We start from the raw sequence: 12,117 nt of genomic DNA on the forward strand, positions 1-12,117 counted from the left end.
TAGAAACAACCACATGAGACCAATCACAGTTGCACCTGTTGCATTCCACAGCAGCAGATAATTATTGTTTACATTTTGTTCCTGAGGCCTCTCAGCTTCTCAGGAGAAAAAATCCTAAGGAAAGGATTTTTCCTAAAACATGTCTGTGACATGACCCCAACCTGGACTGTGCTGTGAAGGTGCGGGTGAGAGAGGCGTTAGAACAGCCGGGGCTCTCCGCAGGGCTCAGGGCCGTGTCCCTCGTATCCCGGCTGTCCCCAGCACAGGGAAGCCTGGCTGCACCGCCTGCTCCCGTGCTCCATTTCCCTCAACACTGGCGACTCTCTAATTTCTTCTCTTTCCATTGCTGGGCAGGACCCGCTCGTCAGGCGGCCGGGAATGCTGCGGCCGCTCCCCTCCTCAGCCCGGCCGCTCCCCTCCTCAGCCCCGCTTCCCGGGAATGCCGTGAGGGCGGGCGGCTCCCGGCCCGCGGTCCCGCCCCATGACGCCGGTTGCCATAGCGGCCGCGCCGCTGGCCATGGCGGCCGGGGAGGAGGACGACGTGGAGTGGGTGGTGGACACCATCGCCGGCTTCCTGCGGGGGCCCGCCTGGTCTATCCCCATCCTGGAGTTCATGGAGCACAACTGCGAGGGTGAGCGGGGCGCCGGGCGGGGCGGGGCGGGTGTCCCGAGGCCTCGGCCGGGCCTGTCCCGGTGCGGTGTCCCCGCGGCTCCCGGGGCGCTCTCTGCGGGAGCGCGCACTCGGCCCCGCCGGCCGCGCTCCCCGCGGGGGCTGCCCGGGACCCGCCGTGTCCCCCGGGCGAGCCGTGGGTCAGGAGGTGCCGTTCGCATCCATGAGCCCGTCCTGGGATTATGGCGTGAGCTCACGGCTGACACCGAGCGAGCGCTGCACCCTGCGGCGCCCCGGACCCCGGCACGGCCTCCAAAGCTCTCCCAGAGCCGGGATTTTTCCTTAGGAAACCGGTCCGGACAACCGAAAGCGGCATCCGCTCAGTGCGACAGAGAAGGAGAAGGCCCAAAGTGAAATTCCTGCACTTACGTGAATGTTGTCAGTTAAGACGTGAAAACCCCTGAGTTTTAGTGCCTCGCAAGAATGATAGTCAGCACTGTCAGTGGTTACTGGCAATGTTCTGTAGGTGATCCTGTGTGTGAGTTTAGCTCGGAAGCAACTCCAGTTCAAACTTCCATTTCTTCCTTTGTCTTCTTGAGACCATCCAGGCATAATTTGGGGAGCAGCCTGGGTGAAGTGGAAGTAGAGGCAGTGAGGAGGGGCCAGGATTGCCTGTGGCCAGGGGAGGCCTGTGCGGGTTTGTGTCTGCTGAGGGAGAAGGAGGAAATAGACTTTCTGATGCAGAGATTTGGCTACGTTACTCCTGCTTACAGAACAACTTCTGCTGCCAAAAAACACCCAGGTCCTTACAGTAGCAAAGTAATGACAATTTGGGCAAGTCTGAAAGCAGTGCCTAAGCCCTTTGGAAAAACAAAGGCAGCTTTTGTTTGTGATTCTTGAAAAAAATTGCTTCTCACTTTCTTCCTGAATAGTTTCTACCCCCTCCAAACTTTGCATGAGGCACAATTGTCATGAGTCCATACGCCTTTCCCTCTTAAAACTGGCAAAAGAAGAAGGGAAAGCTCCTGGAGTATTCACAGCTAGGAAGGGTTAGAGAAACCTAGGCTGGAAGTTTTGTCCTGGGAAGCCTGCCTAAACTTGGGGTGGGCTAAATGCTCTGGTTATCTTGCAAAGGGTCTGGGTTTAGCTATCGAGGGAATTGATTTATCCCTCTCAGGAGCAATGATCCCTTCTCCTTAGAAGGTTGAGGGGAATTTACTGACAGTAAGAAGATTTGTGGAACCGCTGTAAATTTCCACCTAGCGTGAGGCAGGCTCGTGATGGTCACTGCCTGCTGTGCAGATTCCACTGCCGGTCTGGTACTGACACATGTTGTCAGGACAGAGTCCTTTGCACTCCCAAAACATTCGATCTTTGGGCTGGACAAGCAAATTAGCAACACTCTGATTAACTGACAATAATTTGTGACTCCTCGAAAACACAATTTGGATTTTGGTAAGTGGTGTGTGAGGAATTCATTTTAGAACTGTAGTTACTTCGGCCAAGTCCTTGCATGTCTACTTGTAAACTTACTGTAATGGTTTTCTATCTGTTAGTAAGTGTTTGCTTTCTCTCTCTCCCTCTTTCTGGGAACCTGATTAATTTTTTACAGCTTGATTAATTTCCTTTTACATCAAACTGAAATTAAATAGAGGGGTGTGTATCATCCCATTTGAGGGGTCCTAGCCAAGATTCTCAGTTTTAACAAGATAATGAGTGTCTCGACATCTGTGTCCCCTGGCTCGTCTTCCTAACTGTGGGGACAGACATATGAACCACATACTGCATTTCTTCAGATCTTTACTCCTGTTGGGCCACCCAAGACTGTGCCAAAACCTTAAGCAATAATGACTACGTGATTCAGAAGCCCTGACTCAAGAGAATCCAAGGTCTCTGTTCCAAGTACTCCTTAAAGCCACTTAGCTGAGAGGAGATGCTGACTGCAGCTTGCTTTACTTGGCACTGAACCTCATCCCTTGGTGTCCCCAGCCTGGGGACAGAGCGCAGGGTGTGCCAGCTTCCCGCTCTGCTCTGCAGGAGGAACATCCCCTTGGCAGTGCCAGGGAACTGTCACCGAGGGGGGACATCCCTGTGCTTGGGATGCCCAGGGCAGGAGGGGTGGGGGAAAAAGGGACAGCTGGAAAAAGGTGCAAGCTGTGGTCTGCAAGAGCTGGGAGTGATCCCCAGCCAGGAGGGGACAACAGAGGCTGTCAAGTGTCTTCACTCTCCTGAGTTTGGGAATATAATTGTGAAAAATGCCAGTCACTTGGTTTTAAAATTCTAAAAGTTTAATAGTAATAAAATGGTTATAAAAATAGTAATATAATTAGAGTAATAATAATTTGGACAATTTGAATTAGGACAATATGAGACAATAGAGACAAAGAGTTACAGACAGTCTGGGTACCTCTTTCTGGGCAAAATAAGCCTGAAGAAGGACCCACGTTAACAGAGGATTAACCCTTAAAACAACAGCCTGTTGCATATTCATACACCTCATACATGATGCATAAATTCCATTCAAACACAGGATTCTGTCTGGTCAGTGTCAGCTTCTTCCTCTGAATCCTGACAGCACCTTCAAGGCAAGAAGAAGTTCATTTCTTCTGATAATGGAGCAATAAATTCTCTTTCTCTGAAAGATTCAGGTGTTCTGTGGCTGCTATCTCAGTGAGAGTCCTTTCTTTAAAAAAAGGATCCTACATAGCACAGTTTCTATTTTAACATTTTGTTATAACCTAAAACGATATTTAACACACTACTTAAGAGAATTAACACAGCATTATTTTCTAACATAACACATATAATATTCATTTTAATATTTGCAAAAAGCCACTCATAAAATATGCATTTTTCACATGGTAGTTGCATAGAACTGATATCTGTAATACCTCCTCTACTATTTGAATTTAATCCTAGATATTTGTAAGTCTTTTATTTTAATTTCTTCATTAAACATTTTGCCCTGTGCAAAACCCACGAGCAATGTTGGTTTTCCAAAGTAAGATTAAAAAGCAAGTTTCCCTCTGCTTTTGGGGGAAAAATGAAAGGTGTGATTGGATTTCTGTCATTGCAGTTCTGTGTTAGAAGGCGGTGCTGCTTTAGGAAGTGCCACCAGCTCACACTGTGCCCAGGTCTGGAGTGATGTGGCCTCGGGGCTGTCACAGCTGGCAGAGATGTTGGCAAACTCTGAGTTTGGGTGAGGGTTGCACAGGCATCAGCACCATCAGAGATGTCACATGCACACGAAGAATAAATCACACCAATTTAAGCAGAATTCCCATTCTTCCAATGACTTCAAAGGATGTTCCTGGCAAGTGACTTGTCCAAGTGGCTAATCTTGGAGGGGATTGAGGCAGATTTATTTCTAAGCCTCTGCTTTAATTGCCAGGTTTTACATTACCTCTCTTAGTTGTTGGCATGAAATAAATGTAAATTAACCCCCACCCCTCCCCCAAACCTTAGTTTTCAGTTCTTATTTTCTGCTTCTTCCACATATTCTGCAGCATGGAGATCATGTGCTTGAGTAGTTCCAGTCAGGGATTTTAATATGAATTTACATGAATATGATTAATATGGTCTATAGTATAGAAATGTCCATTTTTCCTACATCAGGATAGATAGAATTAAAATAGAACTTAACTGCACCACATTTCTTCTTTGGGTTTATCTGGTTATGCAGGCAGGGACTCATTTTTCTGCATCACCTTGGCTTCTCACTACATGAATGACATTTAAAAAATGGTTTAAGTCATTAATAAATAAATCTTCCATGTAAATACATGGAGAGTGAGAAATTTCCTGCTTGATGTGTCATAGAACAACCTTACACAGAATCATGGGGCAGTTCTTATATTAAAACTTACTTTTCAGTGAATGTATCTGCTGAATCCTCAACTTGCTTACAAGTCTATCATGCAGATAAATTTTCCCAATCTTAAATTATGCAGCTTAATTTCTTTCAATTATCAAAAGCACACACTTAGCCTGAGTGAAAACACAGGACTTTTATAAATCATGGCCTATATTTTCATTGATTAAATATATCACCCTGTAAAGGTTAATCTTGCTGGTTAGAGTGTAAGTTAATTTGTGGTGGTTTCTACACTGACTGCAAAATGTTTCTTCTTCCCCCTCCTCAGTTTTTGATGATGAAGAAGAAAGCAAGTTGTCATACACAGAAATTTATAAGGAGTACCAAGCTCTGGTGAGCATTATTCACTATCTGTGGTAATTTCTAAGCAAAAGAAGTTAAAATGTTAAATGAGTATTTAGATGAACTTCTGAATTGGGTTATTGTTGTTATTCAGTATTTTTCTATGTGTTATTTAGAAATCCTGGGAGTTGCAGTTGTCATATGCATTCATATGCCTAAAGACCAGGTACACAGAAAAGAAACTGTGACACAGTCACAGCTCTTAGGCTGTTTTACATATTCATCATTAAAATTAATATATCCACTACCTTTAAGATGGTACTTATAAGCTTGATAATGTTATTTTCTATTGAGTGAAAATGACAACCAGCAGGATGTCTGGGAACACTCACAACTTGGATTTTGTTCACTAATGAGTCTGGGAAATCTTTTGAATTATCTTTCAATTTTCAGAAAAAACTGCAGGAGATTTTTGGAGCTTAAATACCTATAAAATAGTGCATGCAGATTTCTAACACTTTCTGTAATAAGGCTGGGGAATACAGATTAAAATATTAAATGATATTAAAAAACTTGGGCTGAATAAATACAAACCAGCATTCATTTCTGCTGTGGCCTCAAAGGCTTTCAGGCACAGACTGGCAAAAAGCCTTTTATTTTCACCAAAAAACCATGAGGAATACTAGCCAGGAGTCTGGGGAAAAGGTACATGAGTGAGGGTCCTGGAAATTGGAGAAGATACATTAAGGAGCCATCAAATTTAGCAATAAAAATGCTCATTTTGAACAGTTCATGAAAGCAAATAAACCTTGAAATCAGAAAAGTCAGTTATGCTATTGTAGTGATTTTCCTTGGAGTTCATAAAGCACAGCAGCAGAAAAGAATAGACAGTAATGACAAAAATTCCTCTGATTCTCAGGGAAAAACCTTCGAAGGTAAGGTATAACCTTATGCTTTCTCACAGGTGGAGAGATTACTAGAGGACTACCTTAAAGAAGTTGGAATTAATGAGGAGAAGTTTCAAGAAGCTTTTTCTTCTCCTCTTGCAAAGACCCACACCTCCCAGGTATTTGCCTTCATTAAGGAATGTATGGATTTCATTCTTGATGTTTTCCCTAACACAGCTGGCAGGAGATGAAACCTGGAAAAGTTTTCATGGTGAAATCATAATTTTCAGTTGAACTGCAGCTGTAAATTGACACTGGGAAACCCAATTTTATCATAATATTCTAATATTGTCAGAATGTTACTGCAGGCATGTTGATCTAAAGACAGAACCCACCAAGTTATTTTCCTGACCATGAGCTCTTCTTGGATATCTGGAAAAACAGACAGATAGGAGAATGAAATATAATTATTAAAAACATGCTCCCCAGAAACTGAAAAATCAAGCTAATTTCAAACAGACTGAGCTGGTTAGGATTTCTGTGGGGGTTTAATTTTGTGCATATCTTTCCTCCCACAGGCCATTCTGCAAACAGTGTTGGCAGCAGAAGATTTTAGGCTATTTAAAAAAATGATGGTACAGAAAAATATTGAAATGCAACTGCAAGCAATTCGAATCATCAAAGAAAGAAATGGTGAGCAGTGGTGAATGTGGGGGTTCTCTGAAGGATTTCAGTGTTCTTTTGCTGGCTCTTTAAGCCATTCATAAACGAGTGTGGAATGCTGGTTCTGCTCCAGTTACAGGAAAACAGCCAGCTGATGGTCCTGGGACAGGGATCCCATTATTTGGTGACAGTGACAGCTGTCTGTACTGTGAGGGTAGCAGATTTTTCAGGTCTGTTTGTCTGAATTTCTCTGTGAAAATTGACCGAGTTTTCTGTTGCAGAATTTTGGTGGCATTTCTGAGTTAAGGCAGTCAGAGCAGTTCCTCAAAAGGAGCAATATCAACAGCTGGAATTCTGCTCCCTGCATGGCAAGGATAGTGTAGTGCCTGTTGTGCTTACTGTGCAATTCACACTGAAAAATCCATTCAGGAGGCACAAGTTAAGGCCTTCATCATCCTCATAAATGCATGAGAAAGAAGGAAGAGAAAATAATCCACACCCAACTTTGCTGCTCTGGATTTTAATCCCACTCCTTCCTTCCGTGTCTTTCATTTTACTCACTTCTTCCTGTATGAGTGTTCTTCAGAGAATAATTTTTAAATTTCACCTTTCACATAACAGCTACATTTGGGAGTGGTCCAGGTGGCTGAATTGCAACAGAAAGTGCCACAAATGTCAGTGCAGAGCTTGGCTTAACCTTTGATGTCAAAACTTTCATTGCCAGAAATCTTTGCCTTTTTCCTAACAGGATTTAGGACGTTTTCCTGTAGGATCTTCGTGGAAACAGTTCACATGGCTTTGGTTTTGTGAGTGTGATTTTGTTTGGGTTTTTTTTTTTAAATTTTCTTTTCTTATCTGCCAACTGGAGCACAAAATCATTTTCCTCAGAATAATGCATAAATCTTGTTTTCTTCCAGGTGTAGTGCCTGAGTGTTTGACAGAGGGTTCTGATGTATTTAGTGAAATTGAACAGGAGGAAATGAAAATACTCAGAGAGGTTCTAAGGTAAGAAATCAATCAGTCCCACTTTGTTATTTTAAAATACAGGTCTGTAGGACCTAACTCTTCCAGCCTTTTGCAGGAAACTGCCTTCATCTTACAGGCAACAGGAATATTCTTGTCAACATCCAGCCTGAGGGAAAATGGGTGGTGCTGGGCAGTGGCTGTGCTCAGGAATATTGAAATAGTGAGGGAGAACTGTGGTGGCTGTGATCTGAGATGTGTGCTACAAATTCTGCAGATTCTCCCCCACTCCCAGTTCACAGACACGGAAACAAATAATAGCAGATTAATATAAATAACAATTATCTAATATAATATATATAACCATTATATATATATGTAATATATATCCCATATGTAACCATTATCTAATATAACCATCCAGTTATATTAGATAATGCTGTTTTCCCTCTGGATTCTGGGAATACTTCCCTTCCTGTCTTTAAATTAGCAAATGAAATAAAGGGATAGGTAAGTCCTGGAAATTCTTACACAATTATTTTAGCACAAAGGTAGTTGAGGACAGTGGGCTCTTGTGTGTTTATCTCAATTATTTATTTCTGTTAAGACTTAAGTCATGGAAATATTTTGGATACTGACAAATTCACATTACCTTGTAATTGCTTTGATAGTCCTCAAATATTTAAGCAGTGTTAAATTTCCCTGAAAATCACTACCACTAAATGAGTTTTGAGTATTTCCTCATGTTTATTGTTACAGAAAATCTAAGGAAGAGTATGAAATAGAGCAAGAGAGAAAGAGGACTGAAGAAGTGAGTGTCTTACCTTTGTGTGTGAGTTATGGGGATGCTTAAGGAATGCCCTGATATTCTGTCCTGATCCCTTCCATCAGTGCAATGCCCCACGAGCAGCACATTCCCTGCTCAGCACCTGAACCCTGAAATCCTTTCAGATCCAGGGAGCAGCTGAATTGCTGATATTGTCAGGATCAAAGGGCCTTCAAAGTGTAAGCTGCTTGCAGATGGCAGCACTCCTGATCCCACAGGAATTCCCTTCAGGATCACTTGATGGGCAGTGTAGTTATTCATTAAATGTTCACAAGAGAGAACTAATCACCAGCACGCAGAAATCCTCTCCAGGAGCCCATCCCTTGGTGTCCATCAGGGTAAACCTCAGAGAAAGGGAACTGAATGGAAGTGGGGACTGTCCAAATTGTGGAATCATGGCAATAAACCCCCCCTTGACTGGGAGAACAGGCAGTTGTTGTCCAAATCTCTATAGAACACCAAGAACAGCAATATTCTTGATAAACAAGCCAGATTGCAGAGCCCCCAGTCCAGTTCACCTGGCCAGAGAAGGTGATAGTGTTCAGTGATACATTTTTTGTTAAAAGAATGTTTCAACACAAAATAATTTCATATTTTCATGAATGGTGTGGGGTTCTGACACGAATGCCATGGTTGATCAACAGCACAGACAATTTCTAGGCAGGAGTTCTCAGAGAAGGGCTGGATTGTCTGTAGTGTAAACAATGCAGTTTTAATTGGAAGTTCTTGTGGGAGATTCCTTTGTGTGGACAGTTCAGTAATCAGGGTGCAGTGCCAGGAAATGCAACTCTTGGGTTTGTTTGTTTTCTAATTCAAGGCACGTGCTAAACACAAAGCTCCTGATGTTGCCCACCATTTCCCAGGAGATTCAAGAGAAGCTGGAAAAGTTAAGGAATCCACTGAGGGAGCTGAGGATTCTGAAGAAAGTCCAAAATGCCCATTAGGTAACTTTGGGGGGAGTGCAGTGCTGAGTGGGCAACATGATGCTGGTTTTAAATGATTCAAGAGTCCACTTGTATCAAGATTTTAAGAACTTGGCTGGATAAGGCTGTGGGTAAAGTGTATTTGCCCTGCAGGAATGCCTTCCAACATGGGATGTTTTACTATTCCATGATGTTCTGTTCTGATTGATTATTTTTCTCTCATGTATTTCTATTCTTTCTAATTGCTTTCTGTGTAAAATTACTTAGAGGGATCTCATAAATCTACAAAAGAAGACCCCAAACCAGTTTGCCCAGTACAAAAAGGAACTGAAAACTTACCCCAGCCCTCTTGTACCAAGGGGAAAGAAGACACTAAGAAAAGGTCTGCTGGGAAAGGTTCAGAGAACACAGTGCAAAAAGCTGGGGTGAAAGAGCCTGTAAGTTAAAAACAAATTTTTAAAAAAGCTAAGCATAGAACAAGAATGCAAAAAGAGAGGATTACATGTAGAATATATATTTAAAATAGTGTTATATTTAAATACAGAATTTCTGTTACTGTAATCAGCTAGATTTGGGTTATTTTGGGTTTTTTTTAAAAACAAATATGTAAACACTCATTCACAGTTTAATTAGCACAAATTCAGCTCATGATTTCTGATTTCAGAGTAGAATTCAGCACTCAGTCCTTTGGTAATTTCTTAGGAGACAGCTCTGATTTGAAGCCTCAACTTGGATTTGTTTGCACCTGGTAATTTTGGAAGCAAATAGGATATAAATTGTGCTTTTCTTGCACAGGACATTGATACAAAAGAATGAATTTCAAAATGTTAAACTTTTCCCCCCCAGGATTTATCAGAAACTGAAAAGCAGCAGCTGAAGCAACGTGAGGATTACCTAAAGAAAAAACGAGACCTGCTGCTGGCTACGAAGAAAGACTCAAAAAATAATGCACCAGCACCCAACTCTGATCAGAAAGAGGAGGAATCCCCTCCCAAAGAGGTGAAGCACTTTCATATAAACCCACAGGCTTCCACTGCAGGTGTCCATGCTGCTGCTGAAGAGTGGGAACGGGTTAAAAAGAACAAGGGGGGAAATATTTCCAACTTACTGGTTTTGCAGAAGTTTCAGTGATGGAGTTGGCATTGGTTGGCTTCAGCATCATCAACCCTGCTGATTAACTTCAGTTTATGAGTGGATAAAATGCCACTTTGCTCCTATCCCTGACCTACTGTTCGGGCTCCTCAAATCTCAGGGATTTTCTTTTGCTTTTGCAAATGCTTGAAAACTCCCTGAAAAAAGAGGAAAATACTAGAAGACCTTAAACCCTTCTTAGATTACAAAACAATGTAGTAACTATTCTGTTTCTAACCCAAAATCACTACTCTCTTTATAGAGCAAGTACCTAAGGCTGTGAACTAAAGCCTAAAGTCTCTGTTGCCTCAAATATTTTTCAGAGTTGCTGTGCATTTTATTATGCTCAGAAGGTGCTCCAAAATCTTTGTGCCTGGGGAGCCTTCAGCACAATTGCTGAGCAGGAGCTGAACTTGGGGCTCCCAAAACACAGATCAGGGCAGTGGGAGAGGGCAGGGTGCTGGAGGAGCCCCATCCTCCACCCCTCTGATCCATGGTGGGGCTGCTGGTTCTCATTGCAGTGTTGTTTTCACTCTGTCTTTAGGAAATATCAGAAGAGAAGCAAAGGCTGCTCCAGAAGAGGAAGATGCTTGCAGAAAAGCTAAAAGAAGAAGTCATTAATAAGCGGTAGTTTTAAGAGGCTCATTGCTGACCCCAAGAACAGAGGGATGGTTTAGAATAAATTATCAGTAAGTGAAGGGATTTCCAATCTTGCCCTGGGATTTATAGAACTCTCAGACAAGCAGCTCAGTACCTGGTAACTCCCTATTGCAAATGCCACTGAACCACACCATGAACACTCATTTTCCAGAGTGCTGGGAACTCCCTGACTGTCCAAGGCTGTGCCATCACTGCAGAGCACAGCCCTGCTCCAGCCCTGAGCCCTGAGGCACCTGGAGAGCTGGGAAAGGAATTCCTGTGGCAACAGCTCCGAGCTCAACATTGGAACTTTTTCATGTCAACAGTGCAGAACGTGGTTCCTTTCACTAGCCCATTATAAACAAATGGCTCTTTGTCAGCTGTGCAGTGAAATAAAATCTGGTTTCACAAGGAAGTGCACCCTCGACCACCTCATTTGTGAGAAAGCCAATGTAGCTTGGGAGTCAGTACATTCACAAATTAACTCCAGGTTACAGAGGTTTCCAGGCTTTTGGGGCAGTTTTCCAGGTCCCAGTTTGCAATAAATGCAACTTTAAATAAAAGGAGTTGCTTTAGTGCAAAGCTGAGACTCTTCCCAGCAATTCACTGCCAGAGTAGCAGAAATATTTTAAAGTAAGTCCTTTACTGGTTTGGCTTTCACAGACTCAAAAAGAATCCAGGAGAGGTCACCCTGTGCCATTGGCATGGCCTCACTGAGAGGTCACCCTTGGCCATGACAGGCCACAGTTGTCACAGCAAAGAGACAAACCCACCCCTTCAAGTTTCATGGAGTTTTTATTAAAATAGCATTTATAACTGGTACACAGGTGAACATTGGTTGGCAGATGTTCTGTTCTTTCCCCAAAAGTGGCAGTGGAAGGGCCCAGAGAGGAGAACAAACGTGGCTGCCCACGAGGGCAGACGGAACCAGCACCGAGGGGTGACAGCCCCAGGGAAAAGCCAGAGAGAGCTGGGTCTCACCTTCTCCTGGGATTGCAGGCTGCTGTTTAACAGGATATCTACTGCCACTTCAGCCAGTCCTTTCCTAGGAACTGCAAAAATTCATGCCATTCTTGGTTCTGCTGTGAAGCCAGCTCCTGTTTGTGAGTGTTGTTAAAGCTCCTGCTGCACTGCAGCAGTGTTGGCGCTGTGAGGAGCAGAGCAAGGACCGACACTCCTCGGGAGTCCTGGGGAGAACTCAGCTTGGGAGGCTCTGAAGAGAGTCAGGAACAGGGGGTCCATGCTCCACATGATGCCTCTTCTGCTCCTCAGGTGAGTGAAGGCACATCCCAGGTACCTGCTGCTTTCATGGCCTGGGA

The 12,117-nt window shown here is 43.4% G+C and overlaps 1 protein-coding gene across 1 annotated transcript; it reads left to right on the top strand.

Moving 5' to 3' along the window:
- The first annotated feature begins 467 nt into the window (after positions 1-467).
- Positions 468-11,213, top strand: CFAP36 (cilia and flagella associated protein 36). Its single transcript, XM_054629906.2, has 10 exons — positions 468-632; positions 4,753-4,817; positions 5,731-5,832; positions 6,232-6,346; positions 7,234-7,321; positions 8,039-8,090; positions 8,923-9,049; positions 9,296-9,465; positions 9,875-10,027; positions 10,704-11,213. Exons 1-10 carry the CDS (start codon positions 482-484, stop codon positions 10,788-10,790), a joined length of 1,110 nt encoding a protein of 369 aa, XP_054485881.2. The 5' UTR covers positions 468-481; the 3' UTR covers positions 10,791-11,213.
- Positions 11,214-12,117: the final 904 nt, after the last annotated feature.

The sequence above is a fragment of the Agelaius phoeniceus genome, chromosome 3 (assembly GCF_051311805.1).
Source record: "Agelaius phoeniceus isolate bAgePho1 chromosome 3, bAgePho1.hap1, whole genome shotgun sequence".
NCBI classification, from domain to species: Eukaryota; Metazoa; Chordata; class Aves; order Passeriformes; family Icteridae; genus Agelaius; species Agelaius phoeniceus.

Excerpts from the sequence above, each read along its gene's own strand:
- CFAP36 (XM_054629906.2), top strand. The coding sequence starts at position 482 with ATGACGCCGGTTGCCATAGCGGCCGCGCCGCTGGCCATGGCGGCCGGG. Across the intron at positions 7,322-8,038 it reads ATACTCAGAGAGGTTCTAAG|AAAATCTAAGGAAGAGTATG; the intron begins GTAAGAAATCAA and ends TTATTGTTACAG. Across the intron at positions 8,091-8,922 it reads AGAGAAAGAGGACTGAAGAA|GCACGTGCTAAACACAAAGC; the intron begins GTGAGTGTCTTA and ends TTCTAATTCAAG.